Source organism: Rhinolophus ferrumequinum, chromosome 13 (genome assembly GCF_004115265.2).
Source record: "Rhinolophus ferrumequinum isolate MPI-CBG mRhiFer1 chromosome 13, mRhiFer1_v1.p, whole genome shotgun sequence".
Classification (NCBI taxonomy): Eukaryota; Metazoa; Chordata; class Mammalia; order Chiroptera; family Rhinolophidae; genus Rhinolophus; species Rhinolophus ferrumequinum.
The window spans coordinates 27156215-27181988 of record NC_046296.1 but is presented as its reverse complement, the minus strand read 5'-3'; the positions used below and the strand labels follow the sequence as shown (position 1 = coordinate 27181988).

Genomic DNA, 25774 nt, shown 5'->3' with positions numbered 1-25774 from the left:
GAGGCTGGGCGGGTACTGGGCGCGGGCTGGCTGACAGACGAGAGAAGGGCCTTAACCAAACTTGGGGCGCTGGGCCCGGCTGGGCGGTGACGTGAGGGGCGGTGTCAGGCCTGATTGGCTCTTCTGGCGGGGGCAGGGGCGGAGCCGAGCTGGGCTCTCGAGGCGGCGGCGTCGCCGGGAGCTGGAGACCGGAGTGAGGCGCGGCGACAGTGGTGGCAACAAGTGCGGGATTGAGCCGACTCGGAGCCATTCCTGCTGCCGACGCTGCCGACACTGCCGGGCCGCCAGTCGCGGGCGCAACGCATGGAGCGTGAGCGGCGGCGGTCGCCGGGCTGAGCCGCGCGGAGCGGCCGGGACGTGGATGCGGCCGCGATATCCCGCCCCCGCCCCGCAGAGCAGGAGCTGCTCCCGGACAAGGTAGCGCCCGGCGGGTGTGTTCCCCGCCGCCTCCCCCCCCCCCGGTTTCTCCTCCCCCACCGCTTCTCCAGGCCACCTCTGCTCCCTCCCTCCCTAATTGCTCTCGGTCCACCAACCCCCCGCTGGCGTTCGTCTTTTTCCCCCGCCCACCCCAGTTCCTCGCCGGTTCCGGCTTCGTACCGGTGTCCCAGCGGAGGAAACCATCTCCAGGTGGCTCCTGCCGCATTTAGCTCCTCCCCCCCCGCCGCTCCCTGCCACCGTCCTTACCTTAGAGGAAAAGGATAATGAAACCCGTGGCAGCGTGTCTTTGAAACCTCTTGCCCCATTCCACACCCACCCCACTCCCGGGGCCTGAGGACATCGGTCCTCTCCGCTGCACCCCAACTTCCGGGGGAGTCCGCGCGGGGTTGATGCGGGCAATTCTGAGGGGCGTGTGGGGACAGGCGTTCTCTTCTGGGTTGCGCGGGCGTTTTGGGGAGGGGGCCGTGCGTGATTTCACATTCCCACCCCCACATCCCACGTTCGCACTGCGCTGGTCTCGGGTGCCGCAAGGGGAGATCAGGTGTTTGTGAGCCAAGGAGCCGCCACAGCCTCTCCCCCACCCCCAGCCGCCTGCCACTGCTACCTCCTTGTCCCCAAAGGCTGGTTTCAGAGAAATTTAGGGAGAACTTTTCACTTTGACCTAAAAAAAATATTCCACGCTTCTCGCGTTGAATGATTAACCAGGCTGCTTGCCCGAGACCTGGGAAGGGGGAAGGGTCGGTGTTGCAGGGAGCGCGTCCAGCCGGCGTCTGCAAAACGCCTCGCTGAAAGGGTGGGCCTGAGGGCGCTCGGTGGGGCGCTCCGCGGGGGCTGCGGGTGCAGGTCCCGGCTGCTGCCCCGGGACGGCAGGAGGACCCTTCTGGAAGCAATAAAACCGAGGCGCCTTAATTTCCAGGTGTTTTACACTCAGGACGGGGAGCCCCAGAACCCTCGGTCTCCATTAACTGGGGAGAAGCAGCTGAGAGACTCCCCACAAGTGTCACAACGTGAAAGTTCATCTCTGAAAATATATATACATTTTAAGCCTGGGTTATAGAGGAGGCGCTCTCTCCTGCTGGAAACGTGGGGGTGGTATGTTTGTCCTTTCTTCCCTGCCTGCTGAGGGCCTCCTGAACATCCCCCAACTTCGTAGAACGATAGTTTAGAACAATGACACCATATTCTCCTGCCCCTCCTTTGTTGGAGCCTTGCTGTAGATTTGAGATTGCAAAGCCAGTTGGTGAATATGGGCTTATACTTGTTAAAACAAAATTTTCCAGTGTAATTGTGCCTCGGGAGGTAATGGGATGCTTAACCAGGTGGTGGAGTTGGCCAGGACTGGGACTAGACGGCGGGGACCGTAGGTGAACCCAGTCCAAGGCTCACAGTCTGGTGGTCGCACCCGTGCAGGTCTAACAGCTGACTCCAAGGGCTGGGTGGTCACTTCTTCCCAATATTCCACTTCTATTTCTTTTTAATAGAAGTTGTTAAGCCTCGTGGAATTTGGGAGAGTGTTGCAGAGTCTCTGTGCTCTTAAATCAGATGAAATTTTAAGACCAGGGAAGTGCGGGAGCCCTATAGAGTTCTACTTGCGTAAACCTTTGCCCATTCTTTACAAATGTCTTTATCTTTAGATCTTCTGTTTGAAATTACTTTTTCAGTTTCAAATACTGCTTTTTCCCTTGGGAATTCCCCTACAGCAGGGGCTCACTGCTCTTCATTTAGTTTTTGTGCAGTTGGCATGTACATGATGAGAAGCCTAATTCTCCAAAAAAGTTCCAACCGTTACCGTTCACTGGTTTTGAATCTGCCAGGTACTGTTCCATGACCTTGGGCAAGTTTATCATCCCAGCCTCGTTTTCCATATCTGGTTTTGGGGATGGCAGTATCTGCTCTACCAGATTGTTTTTTTTTTTTGAGGACAAATAGGATCATGTTTGCCAAACTCTTAGCTGGGCCATCGAGGCAGTTAAAAAGCAGTGGTTGTTGTGTAATCAGTATACAAGTTGCTCCAGACATCAACTTCCCTATTAAAAAACAGTAACCAGTGTGGGAACTGTTTAGATCTGTCTGTGACTGAAACCAGCGAAATTTGGCAGATGCATAACAAGTTTTTCAAGTCCAAGGAATGAGGTGGTCCTTTGAGGAAAATGAATATAATATGCTTGTAAAAATTATGAATTGATTTTTCTGCATTTCTGATGGAAAGCTGAGTGTATAGATGGCTTGTAGTTTTGAAGATTTCCTTGTTTTTTAAAAAACCCACCATTTAGATTTCTCTAAGATACTAAAGTTGCTAAAAATAGGAAAGTGAAACGGATAATTCATGGTTAATTTTTTTTTTTGCTGAACAATTTGTTCAAATGTGTGTCTTTTTTTTTTTAAAGTTACATCAGAAAATGAATGAGAATCCAAAACAATTATTAATTATTTTGCTTTACAATGATGCATGTTGGTGTAAAGCTAAGATGTTCATGAGAGAAATGTGTAAAGCTTTTTCATCTGAAGCAGGGATAAGAGAAAATGGGAATCCTTTGTTTCTCAAAGAAACTTTGAAAATTCAAATTTTAGTGTTTTCTAGTAATGCTGGTTTAAAAAACAAAAACCACCATATTTTAGCGATGCTGACCCAGGGCTGTGAAAGTGCCTGAAGCACACTCTGTTCTTAACTTGCTTAATAGCCACAATATTTGACTCTACTTAGGTGTGTGTTTTTTGTTTTTGTTTTTGACAGTTGTATTGGACAGTTTGTTAAAGACTTTAACAATTAATAAATGCAAATAGCTATTTTTATAAACATTGAAATTCTTGCATCTGGGATAATATTTAGTTATGTAATCTATTGCAGCACACCAATGGGGGTGCATAAATTACCCATACTGAAAAATTCTCTTAAAAGGCCTTTTAGTCTTACATATGCAGATGCCCAGGGGAAGCTCAAATCATTTCAATCAATTGCCTGGCATTTCTGCTGTGTACGGAAAGTTAAAACATGAATTAAACTAGACTGACAATTTGAAAGTTAGGTTTCCTGGCTTGTATAATTGAAAGCACCCAGTAAAGACCACAGCACATATACCCAACAGGTGTGGAATGCAGCCGTTTCCCCCTTACCCCCAAGGTGGCATAACTGTTACTCGGTGCTTGCCAAATATGTCTCCACATCGTAGGATGAATAAATTCCTCTCTCTGGAGATGCAATTACCATTTGATTAAGAGGTGTGTGTATGCAGAGGGGATAAGGCTTTGAGAAAGTTGATGTAATGATTTCATCATCACAGGCTGGTGATGAGGCTTTGCTAGTCTGAACAAAGCTTGGGTGAGAAGAACTTGTTACTTGATGGAGAATTTATTAAGGCATATGTGCCACAATTACTTTATTGCTGGAAAAAGTTATTTGTATGAGTTTTCTATTTGTTACACTCTGAGTGGAGATTTTGCACTTGTGTTGCCCCTACTGTGAGATTTATGCACTTTGCCCATTTATGCTCCTGCCGTTTGGTAACCAAACTCAAACTTCTTTTGAGAGTTAGCATTGTTGATAAAGTTATAACATATGTCTTGAAATATTTGGTCTAATTTTAGCTTCAGGTTATTTCCGAAGATAACTCTAAGAAATTTGTTGCAAATTATTTTATGCGCATCTATGAACATTCCCTTAGAGCAGGGCTTTAAATTGTTTTTATTCTGATGTGACTACCGAAGGGAAATTCCCAGTAGCCAGGAAATTGATACTTTTGACTACATTCTGTGGCATTTAAAAATAGTTTTATTGTTCCAATTTCTTCACTCTGGTGTGGTTAGGAGGTATGTTGCTTACCATAATGTTTTTAGTAGCTGATTATCTAAGGGAATCAATTCTAGATTGTGGCCCTGTCCTGTCAGAGTGGCTGTGTGGTGATTTAGTGGTTAAGAACCTGAACTTGGCCTCAGATGAGGATGTTTTTCTTTTAACTTGAGGTATAGCATACAGTAAAGTTTGTAAAGTGCATTAATATTAAGTGTGCAGCTCATAAATATGTTCAAGAGATCAAGAAGTGAACGCTAAAAAGAAAAAAGAAAAGAAGTGAGCGTTTTCAGTAGCCCAGAAGGTGCCTGTGCCTCTTTCCCGTCAGTATTCCCTCCAGAAGGAATTGTTATTCTGACTTATATCATCTTAGATGTGACTCATATTACCATCAGTTGGCTTTGTCTGTTCTTGAACTTCACATAAGTGGAATTACAGAATCATACAGTGTGTAGTCTTCTGTGAAACAGACCTGGATTTGAATTCCATTTTTGTCACTTACTGTGGTTGCTGTGTGACTAAGTTACTTAACCTCTCTAAGCCTCAGTTCTCTCATTTGAGAAATGGTGAAGATAAAGCCCTATCTCAGATTTGCTAAGAACATTAATGTGATGAAATCTCTAAAACACTTATCACTGTGCCTGACATGCAGTTTCTTTGTTCTCCTTTTATTTCTTTAAAATCGTGATAACTAAAGCAACTACTATTTATATCCTGTGATTTGATACACTATTTCATTACAAAGTTAATGTAGATCTTTTATTGAAACTTAAGAGGCCAAATCTTGCTGCAACACTTTGTTGATGTAGCATTTAGCTTAAATAAGACATGTTATTTGTTGATAGTTGATCCCCTATTATTTTTAGTTGACATTTCCTCTAAGTCATGAAATGACAATCATTGAAATGTCCCATTTAGAGCTGATTGGTCACCTGTGTGATAGGAGCTCATCTGCTGCAGGGTGCAGTGATGCCGGCTAGTTTACACTCTATTCTAAGGCTCGTGGAGTTCCGTAAGAGGCATCAATCAGTAAGTGCCCCGATGCCCAGAGCGGCATTTACTACTGCTTTATGTTTTGTGAATATTTCAGAAGTGAAAGCACAGGGCCAATTGTTAATTGCATGCTTCAAACAAGCCATTTAAAATGTTTTCAACTTTTATAATCTTACTCTGTAAGTGGTATTATATATTTAATGGTCTTGTGTCCCCAGCATTTTGGTAATTTTATTAGATGCTTTTTTGGGGAGCCCTTCTTTAATTGTATGATATGGTTGGTAATTTGGCACTTTCTAAAAGACTTGTTTCTTATGTGTATTTAGGGGGGCAAAAATAAACAAAGTGAAATAAAATTAATTTCACCATCTCTTAACACTATAGCAACGGTTGACTTGGTTTGGATCCCTCTAGGTGCTTTTCTCTGCATCTGTGTACTTCCAGAATGGGCTTTTTTAATAAAAAAACAACAATAACAATACACACATTGTTAATGCTTTACGCATATGTAAAAAGATTATGTGGATCTGCCTAGAGATACCAGGCAGAGAGGGGAAGAGGCTTTGAAATTTGAAGGCCTAGGTTCGAGTCCATGCTCAACTTTGGCCCCTGCTTGTGGCTAACGTGAGGAGAACTGGGCATGTGTCCCCAGAGGCTCCATCACAGGGGCTCCTGGCCTCCAGATAACAGTGGCCTAGAGGGATCACCTGTCCTTGAAAGCCCCCTCCCCTGCCCACATGCCATAGGACCTCAACATGTCTAATGGAATGGACAAGTTGTTCACTTAGCCGGTGTGCATTGATTGAGCACTTAGTGTATGCCTAGCACTGTGCTTGGCCCCCTGTGTATTCCTAGATGGGTCAGGCCCAGTTCCTGCCCTCAAGGAGTTAGCAGTCTGGTGGAAACTAACCAGGAACTGATGGAAGAGCTGTAGGACAGGTATATGCAGAGTGCAGTGTTGGGGGCAGCCAAGAAAGGCTTCCTGAGGACGTGGTGTTTGGGTTTAGCCTTCATAGGTGAATAAATAACTCTTTAGAGGCAGAAAACGGGTGGTGGGGCAGTCAGGGGCAGACTTGTGGCAGGCAGTGTGTATGGGGAAAGAGCAGGTCATCCGTGGGTTTGGAGGGTGCGGTTTTTAAGAAGGGGTAATAGGACACTGCACCCTCTGACCATGCAGAGAAGTGGCACTTGATAGTTATGGAGGTTGTGGGGAGCCCTGGAAAGTTCTGTGGAGAGGATTTGGTGACAGGTCCTGGTCAAGCTTGTGTTTTGGAAGATGAGCTGGGGCCAGGGAGGTGGGTGAGAAGCAGGTTTGATCATGAGTCTCGGTCATTTTCTGGTCTCCTGATGGAGCACCCTGCTTCCTATTTGGCCCGAAACAGTATATTCTCAGAAAGAAGCTGGAGGAATCTTTAAAAACTAAAATTACTTTACGCACTTCTCTACTCAGCATCCTCCAGCGGTTCCTCATCTCCCTCGGTAAAGCCCAAGTTCTACCAGGCCCTGGGCTCATTCACAGCAACCACACTGCCCTTGGAGCCAGCCTGCCGTTGGCCTTTGCACTGGCTGTTCCTTCTTCCTGGGATTGACCCGCACCCTTCCGCCCACCTCTTCTATGAGAAGAGAAGCTTTCTGTCATTGTCCCCATCCCCTGTACTCTAATTTACATTTCATCTAACACTTAACCTTAATGAACATTGATCACATAATTGTATCTTTCATTGTCTCTTTTAAACACTGCTCTGTTTAAGTAGGTATTTGATAATCGTTGAATTCAGTCACTTTATCAGTCTTGCTGGGGGAAAAACTGAGGGCCCAAACCAGGCCAGAGATAATATAGGATGTGTGTGTGTATGTGAGAGTGATGTATTTGAAAGGGAGTGAGGCATAAAGAGACTTTCATGTTGAGTGGGATGGGATTTGGAAACCAATTCAGGGAAGTGTGGAGGAGGCGAGCTCCAGTTATAGGTATATTGGGGCGTTATTTAACATTCAGAACATTGGAGGTTGTAGTGATGTCGAAAGGGGTCCAAGGGATAGGAGTGTGGGGTGCGGGAAGACCAAGAAATAGGCTTGAGCCCAGAACTGTGGAGAGCACCCATTTTGGGGGATGGGGCCAGGAGCAAAGGCTTACAAGATACAAGAGAACCAGGAAGAGATCAGGGTTAGGGGGTGGTCTTGAACTTGGGGTGGGGGTAGAGGTGGTGACTAGCCCTGGGAAGACAGGATTGTGAAGATTCTAGAGGGTGGAGGGGATTAGGAGGGGATTAGGATGGTCATGGCATGACAAAGGGGCACGACCTATTCAGGAAGTTGGCAGAGAAGGAAAGAGGAGCTTAAGGACTCTGGAGCCACTGGAGAAGGGAAAGCTTTGAGGTGGAGAAGAAAGTGGAGAGGGCCACTGATACAGGACCCCAGGGGAACAGCAAGGGCTGTCACAGGGGACTGTGACTCATTGAAAAGGGATGGTTGGTCCATGTGGAGAACTTAAAGTAGATTTAGGTCTCAGAGCTGACATGAAATAGCTTTGTAACCATGGAAACCACTTTGCTTCCCTCTACCCTACCCTTCCTGCAAAATACTAGGGAAAAACTTGCACAGCCAATCTCACATATGGTTTGAATCCAATGCAGTGATGAATATGAAAGTAGTAGCATTTGGAAGGTTGTCTGTATGGACCATAAACTTGCTACCATGACGTATAATTTGTGCTTCAGAATTCTGTTGTGTATTTTCTTTGAAAAGCACTTCACATCCACCTGCTTCTTTGCAGTGCTTCTTTTTTGAGTCCTGATTAGGGAGTGACACAATTGTGTTTTAAAAAAACACAACTCTTTAAGTCTGGCTCTAGATTGTTCAGTGGGAAGCCTGGTGACATTTTCAGAATCAAATATATTTGTCTAGCATGGAAAGGGTCAAAGTGGGTTTGTTATAAATACCATCATTTCTAAATATCTAACATTTGCAACAAATGAGATGTATTTTACGTGTATTATTTTATGGCTGAATTTGACATTTGTTTGTAAGGAATTTATGAATATGTAGCTTTTGTTATTTAAATAAGATGCAGCCATTCAATTTTTCTTCTTCACCAACGTAAGGAATTATTTTCTTCAAATGAACTTAAAATACCTCTCATACACCTATTTTTAATTGAATGTTTCTCTTTTGAATTTTTCCCTCAAGGTTCTGATGGATCCTCTTTTTAAAAAAATCTCTTTATAGTGAAAATTTTCAAACAAGTACAGACACCGAGCGTAATACAGTGACGCCTTCGGTGGCCATCACTGGTTTCAGCATGATGGCCTCTTTTTTTTTGCCCCTGCCCCACCCATGACTAGGAGGCTGTGTAGACACCATGCAGAGTGGGAGGGTAGGTCCATGCTGGACTCAGGTGTGGGAGTCATCAGCATCAGTGTAGAGATAGTAGAAGCTGTGGGAGTGATTGAACCCCCAGTGGGAAGAAGTGGGCAGAGGGTGGAAACAATATAGGGACACACAAGGGATTGCTACCCCTACGATATGTTAAGGTGACATTCACAGACATATTTAAAATTAGGTGACAAACTGCTTGCTAAAAGAGGCCTAATTTCAAGCTGCTTGGTAGTGTGTCCATTTATTGAGCAAACAACACATTCTCTTTTATTTTGGCAACACATTTTTTTTGGCAGGTGGTCAAAGAAAACCATGTTACTATTTCATCTCTCCTTTAAATATGCAGACATAAGTCTTGGTTGACTAGCCTCCACCTTTAATAGACACTTGGATAAAAGGCCAGAATGTCACTGTTTTGAGGATATGTTTTTTTTGTTGTTTTTTTTTAAAGATTTTATTTGGGAAGGGGAACAGGACTTTATTGGGGAACAGTGTGTACTTCCAGGACTATTTTTTTCCAAGTCAAATTGTTGTCCTTTCAATCTTAGTTGTAGAGGGTGCCGTTCAGCTTCAAGTTGTTGTCCTTTCAAGTCTTGGTTGTGGAGGGCGCAGCTCAGCTCCAGGTCCAGTTGCTGTTGCTAGTTGCAGGGGGCACAGCCCACAATCCCTTGCAGGAGTCGAACCGGCAACCTTGTGTTTGAGAGCCCACTGGCCCATGTGGGAATTGAACCGGCAGCCTTCGGGAGTTAGGAGCACGGAGCTCTAACCGCCTGAGCCACCGGGCCAGCCCCGAGGATATGTATTTTAAATCCACATGATTTATTTTGATATTTTTAAAACAATTTAAAAACAATAGTCAGCAAGCACCTATCAGTAACTTGTTGAAACCTAACAACATTTGAGAAAGGGAAAAGGGGCAGGAAATGAATCTGGGAGCTTGGGGAGAAGAGGGCACCATTTTGCTCGTTTGCTACCCCATTCTGAGGTTGCCGCTTCAGCGTCACTTGTCACTAGAAGATTGTCTTCTGGGAGGAGGATGTTTCCTCACTGGAGCTGAGGTGGCTTCCAGGGGAGCCCAATTTAATTGGATACTCAGTGTGTGTAAGTAGTGCCTGGTGCTCAGTGTGGCTGGGGTGCTTTCAGCTCATGTGGGATGGGGGTGCCTGCCTCCCTCAGGGTTCGGGAGGGCGGATTTTGGCTCACCTGGAACCATTGGGGCTGGGCAGTATTGCTGGGGTGGGGTAGATTCTAGGTAACCAGCTTTGTTATTTCTTTTGGAAGACTCCAGTTTGGGGGCAATCCTGAGGGTCAGAAGGGAGGATTAAATACAATGACTGAGGGAACTGAGAAGGAGGCAGTGGGATTTGAACCTGGGCCTTCAAGGATAGCGGTAGAATTGAGAAACAAGAAAATGGACATTTCAGGCTAGGAAAAGCCGTCTGAGCAAAGGTGGGTGGGTGGGGAAGACAGCAGTTGTTCTTAAGGGGTACTGGTGCCCAAGAAGAGGGCTCTGGGAGGGAATTTTGAGGGAGGTGTACCTGGGTCTAGGGTCAGGTCTTTGTGATTGCGCTCAATGAGGACGCGGATGCCTCCCTCCCCTGCACTCAAGGCCATGCCAACCATGCGGTCCATTCCTGTCTTCAATTTGGGCAGCAGCTGGGATGGACTTAACAGTCGGGGAGCGGCCCATCTGAGTTCCCAGTTCCTGTCCCCTGCCTCCATCTGTCTTAGGAACATCAGACATGTCTTTGGAAGTAGTTCACTTATCTATAAAATGAGGATACCCCAGTAACCACTTTACAGGACTGTGAATCCAGTTGTGTTCTTGGCATGCTTTCTGGCACATGGACAAGCCCCAGTGAGCAGGTGGGGGCTGGTGTGCAGTTGTTAAGTTGTCTTGTTATAAAGAGCACTCCTGATCGCTCCATCCCATTCTTTCATTTCTTGTCTTTTTTCTCCTTCCCCAAGGTATTAGACCTGTTGATTAATTTTAATAAATACATTATTTAAATCTCTGGACATGCCAATTGTGCACAACTTTCTGTGATTTTCATGCATGTTTTTAGAGAGTGAATGATGTAGTTATCTCAAGGCAGCTCTTCTAGGGAACTCCAAATGGTCCGTCAGGAGTTCTGGAGCCCGAGGTGCTGTGCCGCACACTCCGTGTATCCCGGTCATTGTGACCACGGGCAAGTGCTCTTTAAGAAAACATGTCACTGGAAACCGTCATCCTAATATCCAAGAAATTGAGATTCCCAAGGTAATTTGTTAAATTATGTAAAATAAACACGATGTCATTGGTACTAATTTAAATATTTATTGAAGTTATAAAAAAGGGCTGATTTTTGGTTCAAACAATGTTTTCTTGATTTGGGGAGGTTATATTTTTATTTTGGAAGGAAGACAAATGTAAACTTTTATTTTGCAGGAAATTGATGGTGATGCTTTCAAACTCTACATTTCATGGGGTCACGAATTGCCAAATACAATTTAATAGAATTGGGAAGGACAGTGGTTGATTTAAGAGAGTTTGTAGAGTACCTGTTCGAAATGACATAGATGAAACTCTATGCCAGGGGAAATGATAGATTGTGTTTGGCTGCCCAAGGGCTAAACATTAAGTGATTGTTTTAACATCTAAAATTTCTACTTCTGTTTGTGATCAGTTAATCTCAACCCATGGGATTAAGTGGTGGTGAATGATGTAATTTTGCAAGTCAATCTTAAAACTGAGGAGTCAACTTTTAATGTAGTTCAATTAGGCTTTCATTGAATTTTTCATTCATTTTACTATGTAAAATGACAGTAATTTCTTTTCCAATATCTATATGCAAATATTCTTAATTGATTTCACCAGCTTTTCTGTATATGTGTCGTAGACACGAGTAGCCCACATAGCAGGTACCAGATTACCTCCTCCCCCTTCTGTATAGCAAGATTGCCAAGCCATGGCTGATGGCCTACTTAACTTCCAAAAGCATTTATACAAGGTCAGTTGGATAACTTGGTTTATATAATGGGACTCTGTTTCTAGTGCAGTACCATAATTTATGCTCATGCATTTTTATTGGTTTTTTTTTTTTCATTTTTATTTTTAATTGCTTCCTCCCCTTGCCCATCCTTTGGACTTTGTTTGTTTACAAATTTATTTAATTGTATGAGACTGTTTTCTGAGATGTTTTTAGGTGCTGTACTGTATTGAGACGACTCCAGGTAATGCTGCCCTGGTGGGTGAGGCGTGAAGCGTTGAAGAGAAAGCTCAGGAATTGGAAAAGGCTGTAGACCCTTATGAGGAGGAGTCATCTGACTGACAACTAGACAGCTATGAGTCAGCGAGCGTACTCTGGGGCGGCCTGGAAATGTAGGGCCTGTGTGTAAAATTGTTTAACAATGACTCAAGGAATAAAAATTTTCTCTTAGTTCATCCTGTTCCTTTACTGCCCCTCCTTTTATGTCCTTATCCTCAGATTTATTGGCTGATACGTTGAGTGGCAGACACCAGAGACACTCAAATGAATATTGCCTGGCCCCGCCCTGCCCTTGAGGCCCACACATCCTATATTTCAGACTTGCTAACAGGGTGAATGTGAGTGTACGGTGTAACAGCCCGGGGAAGTAATGAAAACACACCTACCCGGTGGGAGTGGGGAGGGAGGAAGGTGCCATAGGCGGTGGTGTTGGGGCAATTGATTTGCCTTTTTGGTCGCTTAGTGTTTTATATTAATGGCCTAGAATTGAAGCTGTAGACTATCAGAAAAAGACTTTGTCACTAATAATAATTCTCACTGCCGGACACACTGACCTGGTTCTCCTCCCTGTGGGGGATCTCGGGCCAGGAGCTGCGCCTTCCTGTGCCATGGTTTCCTCTTCTGTAAGTGAGGTGGTTGCAGTAGATGAGCTGGAAGGTGCTGGTAAAAAAATCCTTGTGGCTTCTTTCTCGTAATGAAATTGGGATATGGTCTGTGTGTGGAACGCGTGTGCATGTTACAGAGGAAACAAAGGGGTGAAATGGTTCAGTTTGTGGCCATCACTTGCTCTTTCATCACCTTATCTGACACAGGCTGGTGACTCTTCCTCTCACCTCTCGGAGTCGTGACATCTGGGCCCTAGGTCACCTCTGCACTAACCTGTAGCAGGTCATAGGACTGTCCTGGGTTCCCTTCAGTTCAGGCTGTAGTGCCGGAAGGGGAAGGGAGAGGAGTGAAAAGGCAGCATTTTCTCTGTGTAAAGAGCTCTGACAAAATGGTTTACCGACGACGTGTTTGTGATTCTGCCAGTCTAAGCCCCTGCCACTGTGGATAAACACCTAACACCTGCAGGGACCCCACCTTCGTTAGGAAGATGCCCGAGTTACCAGACCCAGGGCCTCTGGGCACCTTAGACCAGTGAACAATTCCCCACCTGTGATTTTATCTACATTACTCTTCTCATTCTGGTTTTTAAAAAGCCATCTCTAGCTCATGGCTTTCCTTAGAGTTGTTTACATTCTCTGGGTATTCACAAATACAATGATTTTAGTTCCCAAATTATTTTGAAAATACAATTTTATTCGGGGATTCTTGAAATCCTCTTTGAGTGACAATGTTGTGTGGTAAAAAGAGTAATCGCTTAGATTTGGGGTCAGGGTCCAGGGTCCAAGTGCTGGCTCCACTGGCTCTGTGACCTCAGCCTAGTTGCTTCCCGTTGTTGAGCTTGTGAAGATTACATGAGATAAGACTGGGCAAGAAGTGTGAGGAAGAGGAAAATCAGGAGGAAGCAGATGAAAAGGGAGGTGTCCTTTGTTTGTAAAGATTAAAAAGAAGGGCAGTGTCCACAGTTGGTGTGGATGGCTTCTTGCTCGGGGGTACAGAGAGGATAAGTCAGTCTGGCCTTTCTTTTTGGTGGAGGGGATGAAAGGGAGGGGAGAGGGATAATTTGATTATATTTTAAATGACTAAAAATTTGTGTTCTCTTTGTAATTTTTGCAAAGGAAATAAAAAACCATGGAAATGATATACATATGAAGTTGTTCATCAGTTTTTGTTTTGTTTTTCAATGAGAGGGAAAATCAGAAACAAGTCATGATTGGTAATGATTGGTATCGATTGGTAAACTAAACCAAATACCTGTATTCTGTCCGAGGTACATTAGAGACCTGATGATAGAAGACAAACTACTCAGATCGTGCTCTTTTCTACCTGTGAACTGAATCTGCTTTCCAGAAATTAAATCCCAGTAGACACAACATGGACATCCAATTTGGAGTTCTTAATTTTTTCCGTATTTCATATTCCTGGGTGGTTTGATCTTTCTTTTCTTTTTTAAAATAGCGGGGCTGTGAAAGAAAACACATTCCTACAATTTCTCCAGCAGCAGCATTTGTTAAGTTAGACATTGCTTCATCCTCTTCCTAGTGGAGAGGCGCTAGGCCTACGGCCGATTCTTTCCAGTGTGGCATCAGAACCCACCTGCTCACAAGCTAGCTGTGTGGGTCTCTACCTGCAGACCCCCTGTGTCCCTACCCCATCTCTTGCCTGTACTGCTTCTCCCCACATTTCTGAAATCTACCTGTTTCAAGCTCTACTCGGGTCTTGGCCTCGTCCCCTGCTGTCGACTAACAGACTATCATGTACAAGTATTTATTGCCCATCTGCCAATTCACTGTACGTAACTCACGTTTTAGACCCTTTTCTTTTACGGTAACTCCAGAGTCATGACAATGGTGTGGGTGGCGATGACCGCCATGGTGATACTGAGGTCTGCAGCTTGTGCCAGTTTCTGATTTCTGCCTCTCACTTCCACGTCCATCCTTGCCTGATCTGTGAAAGTGGACCGGGGCCCTTCAAGTAGTTTTCCTTTGCTTTCTGTATGTTTAGGGCTCTGGAGAGGACGCTACAGGAAGAAGAGATTTTCCTCCCAGGTTCCCAATGTACTGAGTGTGTGTCCCGGGCTCCTACAGTGCCTCCTTTTTTCCCTGCGCTACTGGGTGCCGGCGGGGCACAGCTTTGTCCAGCATTTGGCTGATCTGTGCTTGCTCCAGCTCAGGTAACAGTGGTGGAGTGAGGAGCCTTCTCCCAGCCCTGCACCCCTTTCCTCAGTCCCTACACAAATGCAAATTGTTCGCGCCACGGTCCTGACCCAATATGTCCTGAGCAGTGGCCCTGAGCTGCTCCATACATTGATGTGCTGAGCTTTCGCAGAGGGAGGCTTCTCCAGTCCAAGTTCCAGCCACACCCTGACCTCCCGTTGTGCATGACTCTTTCTGCACCCTCATTCCCTCTGCATGCCCACCCAGCAGGCTTGGCTCACCTGCGTCCCCGAGATTTGTTTCCTGTAGTGCTCCTAATGGGACACTGTGTTTCAGGCTCTGCGCCTACACCCCAGAGGGTTGTCCCTGCTTTGCTGGCGAGTGGGCTGTGGCTGGCTTGTGACTACTTCAGTAAGCTCTGAGTGCCCCTTCTGCATCTGTCCTTTTTAGGTGCTTTTTGTCTGCTGCTGGGCACCCTTTAGAGGTCTAGTCCACCTTTGCAGTTACTCAGTTATCATATTCTTTTTACTAAACTTCCCCTGCTTAAATTATCGTGAGGTTTTTGCCTCCTGGTTGGACTCAGGCTGAAATACATCCCATGTAACCCAACGGAACAAACAGAAGGATGAATCAGAGAAAAATCTTCCAGGGGTTTCTCTGAGGGCTCGTTCAGAGTCAGGCAGACTACACTTGTGTGTACATAGGTCCTGGAGCTTGGAATGGAAACATTTCCCAAGCCATAGCCACATACAGGTGCTTAACAAGGGCTTCCAAAACACAGTAAGCCCCCCGGGAAGTGACTACCTGCTTTGCAGCATATGTTTTTAAAAATGATTTCCCACCTTAGGTAAGTAGATGACTCCAAGTTTTCTGTCTGTACTAGGAACCTGCCTTCCTTTAGGCACGTTCACTCTGTCCGTGTACTGTTTGTTGTGGTCTTGGTGGGGCTAACAGTTGCTGGAGGTCCTCCCCCACCAGGAAGGAGGCGTGGGGGGCCCCGTAGTTTGGGGTAGGGTGGAGCAGTAGTTGGCTTGGGTCTGCTGCAGGAGCACAGATGGAGCCTTCACCTGGAAACACTGCTGAATGCCATGCACCTGCATTCCCACGCAGGTCATGCGCATTCAAAATCCACCCCCATGCGTGTTGCCTTTGGTGGGTCGGGCTGACTGTGGGAAGTGAGTGGCTGGGCTGGGCTCCCCACCCCAGTTTAGCTCTTCAAATCTGGCACCCATCCTCTTAGTTTAATACGGACTCACGACTTCTGAAACTCTATCTCCCCTAACTCTGGAAAATTCTTCAAGTTTTTAATTGTACTTCAGTACTTTAAAAAGTGAGATAGATTTTTATAAATATATATGTGTGTCATTTACCAGCACACATATAAAGGATTTTTCCAGTGTCATCTCTTTAGAGAAAGGTGTGTGTATTTAATTAATCCAATTTCTGCTGAACACCTCACTATATCAATGAACTTGGCCATATGACCAAAATGTCTCTTCAGCAGATGCTGAGTGAGTCTCAGATGCTGTGTGCTGGAGTGATGGTGGTGCAGTGTAATGACCTTGATTGTGGAAGATGATGCCCAGGTATAAGCCAACATAACCAAGGCTTAGATGCCCGAACTCCTGGGAGGTGGGTCCTTCATCCAGGAGGTGACACAGCTAATTTGGAAAGAGTAGCAGTTCTCCAGGAAGGCTTAGAAGAAGGAGGGCGCTCTGCAGGTGGAAAATCCCAGGAAAGCTGGGACAGAAAATTGTTTGCTCTGGTTAGAGGCTGAAGTGTAGATGAGGTGTGGGGATGGGGCGGTTGGCAGGAGGTGGTGTGAAGAGAAACACAAAGGGCCCTGGCTGGTACCAGAAGTGCAGATGAGTGAGAGATTGGAGAAATGAGGCTGGTCTGCAGGCTGGGGTATACCCCTGGGCAGGACATCTCTTAAAGAGGGGCAGGGAGGGTGAGGCCCTGAGCTTGAGTTCTGGCAATGGAGGAGAGAGGAGTTCTAGAAGACAACAGTTATAGTTAGGCTCTGGGGGAGCAATAGCACATTGTGGTGGTCTGACCAAACTGGGGGAGCAGCCTTAGCAGGGACTGTACATACAGGGGATTGAAGACTGAGTGGTTGGGGAATAAGGCATATTTGGGAGCATGGTAGGAAACAAGATGTTAGGCTACTGCAGTAGCCAGTAAGAGCGTGAATGGAATAGAGTAGGACAGGTGAGTGACCTTATGGAGGTGGGAACACAAGACTCGGCTCCTGGCTGGATGTGGAGCAGGGAGAAGAAGCAAATCAAGGTCATGCTGAGATATGCACCCAGGTTCCTGGGAAGGTGATTCATTGGCAGTGGGGGCCAGGGAAGAGGGACTCTGCAAAGCACTTAGAAGCTAACATCTGGAATTAGCTGAATCAACTCGTGATCCTCCTTTTTGAGGTGATGTTTAAGGCAGTGGATAGATGGGTTTCTGCAAAGTAAATTTATAAAAGGCAATGAAGGACCGACAAAACGTGAAGAACGTGCTTTCATTTTGTATTTGGTGGAGGAGTCAAACTTCTGAAGGAGAACTATTGAATGCCCCTTTCATGGTAGACAACAAACTCGTGTGGTAGGTTATGTCATCCCCATTTTACAAAGGAGGAAACTGAGGCTGAGAGAGGTCAAGCAACTTGCCTCAGGTCACACAGCTGGTCGGCAGCCTAACCAGAATTGGACTTTGGGCTATCTAACTCCAGACGCCAGGTCGACTTTGCAAAGTGAAGATGGGGATCTGGGACATCTATCAGCCCTGTTTTGTAATGACATAGTCTTCACACTGAAGACCTAAAAGTTGTGTCAGTTTTACTAAAGGCACAGGCAAGATGGCCTCTAATAGGGTTAATTCCCTGGTGTTTGTTAAATTTTCTTCTTCCCCTTCTTTTGAAAGTTCTGTATGTATTTATTTGAAGAATGAACTTAAAGAATGATTTTATTTTAAATGATAAATATCATTTGAGGAAATCAGCCATGCTGGGCTTTGGGAGAATTTAATCAGTAGAGACCAGAACATGTCCTGCCAGGCCCTTTGCTGTAGAATGTCACCTCTGGGGATGTGTGGTGAATAGATTCATTGTATGTACTTTTCCCTTTTAATTCCGAACATGAAGGGTCCTTTGAAGGGTCCTACTAAGGACTACGAACCAGACTCCTTGTATTTAGCTGGTTCCAAGACTTACAGACCAGAAAGCAGAGTCAGACACATGTTCTCGCTTCCTGCCAGCTTCTGGGAGAGGTTGCAGGGGCAGTCTTGCGGCTCCCTTGCCCCGCCCTGGCAAGAACCCAGACCAGGCTTCTTGTTGCTATTAAGAAACAAGCTCTAGGCATGGCCCAGTTATTCTGGTCCAACTGAGTTGTTTCGCTCACACCCGTATCTCACCGTCTGCCTCGAGTGCTAGAAGCTGATCTCTCCCCCAGAACCACTTAGTTGCAAACTGTCCCTGTCTCTGTTCATCTGAGCAGAACCTGGACAGGGCTGGCAAGGGCCAGGCAGCAGATGGGAGCAGCCTGGGAGGCAGGGACTAGGAAAGCCACTTTTGCCAGGCTCCGGAAGGTGGGGGAAAGCAGGGAGCATGCAGAATGATGTGTACATTCTTACAGAGTAAACCTGTTTCTCTCGCCCCCTTGATATGGCAGTGGGCTTGGGCTCTTGCTCTCTCGGAGGATTTGTTTATCCGGTTTGTGCAGAAGAGTGAGCAGGAAGCAGAACCCCATGGACACAGGCTAACTCAGACTTCTGTGGATGAATCAGGAGCTTGGGTTTTCAGCCTCCTTGCCACAGCCTGACTGGACCGGGTGGCGGGTCATTTTATTTCATGATTGTAAGAAGATCCTGCCTTTTATCCTTAACCTTGGGACTTGCGGGAGAGGTTTTGGATTCAGCCTGGGTGTGGTTGCTGGCTCTGCCCCTCACTAACTATTGGTAGCCACCTACCTAACTAGATCCCCTTGAGGGAGTGGATGTCAATCCCTGTTTCAGAGTTGGGTGAGCATGAATCCTGTGGCTGTCGATGGCCACATTAGAATGACTCCTGGCCGGCGCTGCTTCAGTACTTACAGGGCTTTCAGAACTGGAGGGAATTTTGGAGGATCATCCTGTCCAGTGCTTCCCAGCCTAGTGTCCAAGAATGAAACATTGGGATTGTTTGAACTGCATATGGGGAAGTGAAATATGTGAGGTATTTTGCCCAGAGCTTGGCCTATAGAGTAATCGTTCAGTAAATGTTACTTATGGTACCACCTTGCCTCCCATATCTAATTTTGACGCATGGTAGTTTTTGTGGGTTCAAATATATAATGCTTTAAAACATATAATATTTTTTAAATAGATTAACCATGGAAAATAAGACTTGCGTCACTTTAGTTCCTTTAAGTTATGAAATCTTGTGCGACAACATTCACTTGCATCACGGTTTAAAACTTGGACTCTGGGGCGGCCAGTTAGCTCAGGTGGTTAGAGCGCGATGCTCTTAACAACAAGGTTGCTGGTTCGATTCCCACATGGGCCACTGTGAGCTGCACCCTCCACAACTAGATTGAAACAACGACTTGACTTGGAGCTGATGGGTTCTGGAAAAACACACTTAAAATAAATAAAAGTTAAAAAAAAAAAGACTCAACAAGTTAAAAAAAACACAACCTACTTGGACTCTGGAGCCACACGCTTGGGTTTAAATCCTGGCTCTGCCATTCACCAGCTGTGTGACCTTAGGCAAGTTAAATCACCGCTCTGTATCTGCCTCATAGGATTGCTGGTGCCTGACAGGTACCTCAGTATTTATTAAGATAAAGCAGATATTGTTCACATTTTTGACTTATTTTTAGGAATCCTTTCTAATAGATGGCTGCAGACAAATGGCACATACGCAAGGAAAAGTGTGCAGGCCATCTAGGGATGCACGTGACAGCCTTTGCTGAACACTGCAGGGTCCAGTGATGGAGTGTCTGTGGTACTGTGAGTCCATGACACTGGCTGGTGACGTGCGCTGCAAAAATGGGAACCCAGCATCAGGGATTCTGTGTGATGCGCTCCCACCCCCATCCCAGGCCGGCTAGATGTGTGTGGTACAGGCTGTTCAAGTAGAGATGGTGTGGCAGCATGAAAGAATGTTAAAATAACCTATAATCCTAGCACCCTGATTAAACCGGTTTTGTTTTTGTGTGGTATTTTATCTGGATTTTTACATGGTTGAAGCATAGCAGCAACTGTACTATTTTGTAATCCATTTTCAGCTAACCAGTATGTTTTTCTATCTCTACCTTATATTTCTAAATAGTTTAATTGCAGAATAACAGAGGAAATTGTTTTTCATTAAACAAAACGAACTGAAGTGATTTAGGTATTTCAAAAAGGTTCAGTCCTTTTTGGGGAGACTTTACTCCCAAGCATAAAAGCTAAGGGTGTTCTTTGTTTACACATGACATTTCCTCCTATTGTGTTACAGTAAAACTTCTGTGTTTCACAGTGAGGGTTGTATAACATCTTCCCCAGTATCGGGATAAGTTTTCTTACTCAAATTCTTTTTAAGCAATGTAACTTCCTGCTCAAAAAAGGGCACAGAAGTGGTTTTTATGTCTGCAATGGGAATATTTAGTGAGATATTCAGGGAACTTTTTTTCCACAGATATTTTTATGGGGGTCACTGTTTTATCCTTCTCTCCATGAACTTTGGTTTGTTGTAGGAGTCTGCCAAAAGCAGAGTTCTCATGGAGGGACTGTGCCCAGTTCACAAATGAAAGATGACATTTAAACTGGATGGAAAGTACACTTGAGAATCTCGGTTTTTCTCACTCTTCCTTCTCAGGTTGGTTGGGAAGAAATGCCTTTTAGCAAGTGGTGATAAGAGTTAGCCCCAGCTGCACATTTGGGAATTTGGATAAGGAAGGCTGGCCCGTTCTCAGAAGAGCAGCTAGGAGCTATTAGGCCTTCCCATTCCCTTTTCTTTGGAGAGTTTTGGGAAGATCAAATGTACCATGACTCTGCCTTGGGTCTTTTTAGCCTTGAGCCAGCCCTGGAGGGGCTTCGCTGTTGACCTGGATGTGCTTTGTAGAAAAAGGAGGAGATCCAAGAGCCCTGGATCAGGAGCCAGAAGGCTGTGCCATCTCAGCCTCGTCACTTAACTCAGGCAGCTCAATCAACCCCCTCTGACCCTCCATTTTTCCTCACTGGTAAAGTGCTATCCTCTCACCTTCCCTGACCGGGCGCAAATGAGAAATGGGCAGAAAAATGCTCTGCAGACTGGAATCCTTGAGCAAACATAAGGTGTGAGGATGGTGTTCTTTGAGAGCTGCAAAGCCCTGTCTTGGCTGAGGTGATGAGAGGCCCTGGCTGGGTCTTGGTTGTGGAAATAAAAGCCTAAATTGCAGTGGAGGAAGTTGGAAGTCTTAGCCAGGATTGGCAAGCCCAATGTATTCCTTAAAATATTCCCAAAAGAAGGATTGGTGCTTTCCGGGATAGAAACTTCAGACCATCTCTTCAGATGGTTCTGACTGGATCCAGATATCCATGGCCCTGCCCCGTAACCTGGATGCATAACTGGCTCATTTATCTGGAATTATCTTGCATATTATTCACCCTGAATCTTTTCCTAGGAAAATTAACTTAGAGGTTCACAGTAAAGTACTATGCTTCTCTTTTATTTTTTCTCCCTTAAGATGTCCTCTTTTACTCTAGAAATTTCAGGAATAGTCTACTGATATTCATATTTTCTGAGTTGAAAATGTCTGCCAAGTAGTTAGCTATTCATAATGTGTGCTGTTTCTCCCTGAGGACTCTTCCAAATCTTTATCCTCATTGTTGGTCTTCCTCTGTTTACCCTCATACCTTATTGCCCTCCTTTCAGCCAGTTCACATAAAGTGCCCAAAACTTACAGATTAGAGATACTGGGTCAAGTGATACTTTAACTTTAGGAGAGTTATCACAATTTAGAGAGAATTGTTTGTTTTTGAAAAGTGTTTTGTCTCGAATCTGGAAGGCAAAAATTTCAAAAAGCTTACAACTATGATTTATGTCCTAAAACGATAACTAATTCTTTTTAACTGTATGAAATCCCCATGCAAATACACTAAGTATCCATTTGAGCGCTCTTGATCTTGCAAGTAAGGACCATAGCAAAGGTTTAGGTTACCAAAGGTGTGCTGGACTCAGACCTTTAGTTTGCTCATAAGTTTTGTCGGAAAACTCCTTTGAAAGCAGCTGACCTAAGAAGGGTGTAGGCCCTAGACTTAGGCAGGGACACTTTGCATTACTCATGTTATGTGTGACTTGGATCCATTTAAAACTGTAATTAGGGAGTTAAGAAATGTCTTGGGGTTTTTTACGACTTTCTTTGGAGGAAGTGTCGGAAGGCCCTTTCTTGGTAGCTCAGTGGTGGGATCTTGAGGGGTGGAGCGGGTAGTGGTGGAGAAGTGAGGGGAGAAATAGGGTGGTGGTAGGAGACTGTACTTAGGTGAACTGAGAACACCCGCGTAACTATCATCTGCCATGTTCTCTAGATGTGCAAAGCCTTTGGGGGAGTAGGGGCATGGGGTGGTGGGGTCTCGTTGTTTAAAAACACCTTTTACTTAAATGTTCATAACCGAAGCTGTTTAGCAGCGGTTAAGTATAGGCAACTAGATTAGGACATACATAGTACATTTCTATACCCTGGAAAGTTCCCTCTTGCCCCTCTGCAATCAAAAGCTCTACCCCATCACCTTTGGATTTCTAGGGCCTAGAATAATTTTGCCTTCTTGAATCTAACAGAAATGGAATTTGAGGTGTGTCTTTCACTCATAATGTACTCTTGTTGCTAATAGCAATAGTTTGCTTTTTATTGATGGGCATTATTCCACCGTATGAATATACCACAATTTGATAATCTGTTCTTCTGTTGATGGTATTTGGGTTGATCTCAGTTTTTTAGCTATTAGAATAAAGCTGGTACAAATCTTTTCATTTTGTTTCTCTGAACACTCAGTGTGTTTGGGCTCCTCCACCTCCTACCCCTGCAAATCCTGAGCAAACGTCTTAATCTCTGCCTTGGTTTTCTAATCTGTGAAGTGGGGGGTTGGGAAACAGTTCAGGGTTGGGACCACCATTTAAAAAAAAATGAAATAGAATAACATTTTAAAATTGGAGTGAATTACATGGAACTGTACACATTGCAATACATAAAAATATAGTTGTATGTATGTGCACATGTATAATACGTATTGCATCACAATATAAAATGTATTTATGAACTGTGGACAAATCATTTTCCAACACACTGATTTTTATGTGTCCTTATAAGAAGGAAGTGGCACACCTGTGAGGTTATTTTGTGAATGTATATCTGCCCTCAGGTGTCTAAAACAGCCAGTGTTAGCAGCCACTTAAATACTGCTTGCTTATGACCAGCCACTGTTTTATATATAAAATCATAAGCCCTCACACCCATTCTGTGAAGTGGGTGATTATCTCCATTTTATAGATGGAGAAGCTGAGACGTTAGTTATACAACTTACCAGGGGTCACAGAGCCAGAATGAATGGTAGGGCCATTCAAGTTCCGAACCTGATCTCAACCACTATTCCAGGGGAGATAAAGACGAAGAGGCAGGTGAAATGTGAGCACATGCAGATTAATAATTATCCAATTAATACAAAGCCTCCTTCCTTTTATTCCAGATATGAGAAATGAGTGTTGGACGCCGAAGAATAAAGTTGTTGGGTATCCTGATGATGGTAAATGTCTTCATTTATTTGATTGTGGAAGTTTCTAAAAGCAGTAACCAAGAAAAAAATGGAAAGGGGGAAGTAATAATACCCAAGGAAAAGTTCTGGAAGACATCTGAGCCTCCAGCGGCTTATTGGAACCGAGAACAAGAAAAGCTGAACAGGCGGTACAATCCCATTTTGAACATGTTGGCTAACCAGACAGGGGAAGTGTACGGCTTTTCCAATATAAGCCATCTGAATTATTGTGAACCTGACCTGAGGGTCACATCAGTAGTTTCAGGTTTCAACAATTTGCCAGACAGGTTTAAAGACTTTCTGCTATATTTGAGATGTCGAAATTATTCGTTGCTTGTAGATCAACCGGGTAAGTGTACGAAGAAACCCTTCTTATTGCTGGCAATTAAGTCCCTTACTCCACATTTTGCTAGAAGGCAAGCAATTCGGGAATCTTGGGGCAGAGAAACCAATGTGGGGAACCAAACAGTTGTGCGTGTCTTCTTACTGGGCCAGACCCCCCCAGAGGACAACCATCCCGACCTTTCAGATATGCTGAAGTTTGAGAGTGAGAAGCACCACGACATTCTTATGTGGAACTACAGAGACACTTTCTTCAACTTGTCTCTGAAAGAAGTGCTCTTTCTCAGGTGGGTGAGTATTTCCTGCCCAAATGCTGAGTTCGTTTTCAAGGGCGATGACGATGTTTTTGTGAACACTCATCATATCCTGAATTACTTGAATAGTTTATCCAAGAACAAAGCCAAAGACTTGTTTATAGGCGATGTGATCCACAATGCTGGACCTCATCGGGATAAGAAACTGAAGTACTACATCCCAGAAGTTGTTTACACTGGCGTCTACCCACCTTATGCGGGGGGAGGTGGATTCCTCTACTCCGGCCACCTGGCTCTGAGGCTGTACAATATAACTGACCATGTCCTTCTCTACCCCATTGATGACGTTTATACTGGAATGTGCCTTCAGAAACTCGGCCTCGTTCCAGAGAAACACAAAGGCTTCAAGACATTTGATATAGAAGAGAAAAAAAGAAATAACATTTGTTCCTATCTAGATTTGATGTTAGTACATAGTAGAAAACCTCAAGAGATGATTGATATTTGGTCTAGGTTAAAAAATGCTCATTTAAATTGCTAAAATGTATACAAACTAAATTTTGCATAGAAAGATGTATCTTGAATAGTTTTCATGTGCTCTCTCATTAGGGGTAATTTCTACGTTAAACCATCAAAATTGCCTTCATAAATACAGTATCCATTTGAGAGCCTCTATGCCCTTCAATGTGGTACTTTCTGGAGAGGGAAAGCAGAAGAAGATCATGATTTTTTAAGCAGGATATGGCAGGACGAGTAGTTCTGACTGTTACTACTGGCTAGTGGTCATTATTTTCTAATTTGCCCCCCATCTCCTCTGAAATAATAAGTTTCTGGAATTTGACCATTTTAAGTTATTTTTGTGCTGCCCACATATAATAATATCCCTACTTTTCCATTATAATGAGTGAATTGTCTGCAATTTAGGTGTTTATAAACCTTTTTGCTATGAAGCATTTGTTACACATTATTCGGTACTTTTGTGAAATGGACTTAAATTTATTTTCATAAAATTTCCTACCACCCCAACAGTATTTTTCTTGCATTCATCTAATTAGTTAATTTTGCAAAATGATGATCACTGTGTGACATGTATCCAGTTTATCTTGTTTTTGGTCTCCTGGTCATAATAAGGAGATTATGATACAAGAACATAATAACTGTTGTTATATTTGATTTGCTGGTTGGTATCATAATAGTTCTCTATTTTTAGTATTTGAAAATAATGAGTATGATTCCATAATGGCCAGCTGAAGATTGAATTGACCTTGGCAATCATATTGTGTTTATGATTTTTTAATGAGGACCAGGAAAGCATCTGTAACTTTTGAACTTGAAGCTAAAAGATTGAAGTTGCGGACCTTTTCAGGAGAGGTTTGTCAGTTTAAAACTCCAGGATTCTATTCTTGCCATATTTTTCCATGTTGCTTATACAAAATTATATCGAGTAGTGACTGCTTCCCTGTCAGTGTAGAAGTGCCTGTGTTTTTATTTATTCAGATCAATGACCAAAACATTTTCTTAAATATATTTTGTGTAATATTTTATTTGTATACAGTGTTGTTGATAAAATATTTAACTAGAGCATGTATTTTAAGTGTTAAGGTATAACATGTTAAATAAAGCAGTTATTTTTGAATTTTGAAATCATTTTTTTGGGGGGGGGGTCTGTGAACTGCTAGAGTTGACAAAATTCTGCCAAACTGTTGCTTATGTATACCATCTTATAATAACATGCTTTCTCAAAATTTATTTTGTGTTGATAGAGGTAAGGATTCTTACCAGCTGTGATATTGGAGACTGTAAGCAGATGGAAATAAAGTGACTATTTTTAATTGT

At 44.2% G+C, this 25774-nt stretch overlaps 1 protein-coding gene across 2 annotated transcripts; it reads left to right on the top strand.

The window, feature by feature from the left end:
• The first annotated feature begins 180 nt into the window (after positions 1-180).
• B3GNT2 (UDP-GlcNAc:betaGal beta-1,3-N-acetylglucosaminyltransferase 2) lies at positions 181-25774 on the top strand. Of its 2 annotated transcripts, none has more exons than XM_033125216.1 (2): positions 181-417; positions 23277-25774. In XM_033125216.1, the coding sequence occupies exon 2, from the start codon at positions 23286-23288 to the stop codon at positions 24477-24479; it is 1194 nt and encodes a 397-aa protein (XP_032981107.1). In that variant the 5' UTR covers positions 181-417; positions 23277-23285; the 3' UTR covers positions 24480-25774. The 2 variants fall into 2 exon arrangements, with proteins under 2 accessions (XP_032981107.1, XP_032981108.1); XM_033125217.1 differs by lacking the exon at positions 181-417 and adding an exon at positions 10740-10853.

Coding starts and splice junctions, on each gene's coding strand:
- B3GNT2 (XM_033125216.1), top strand. CDS start 23,286: ATGAGTGTTGGACGCCGAAGAATAAAGTTGTTGGGTATCCTGATGATG.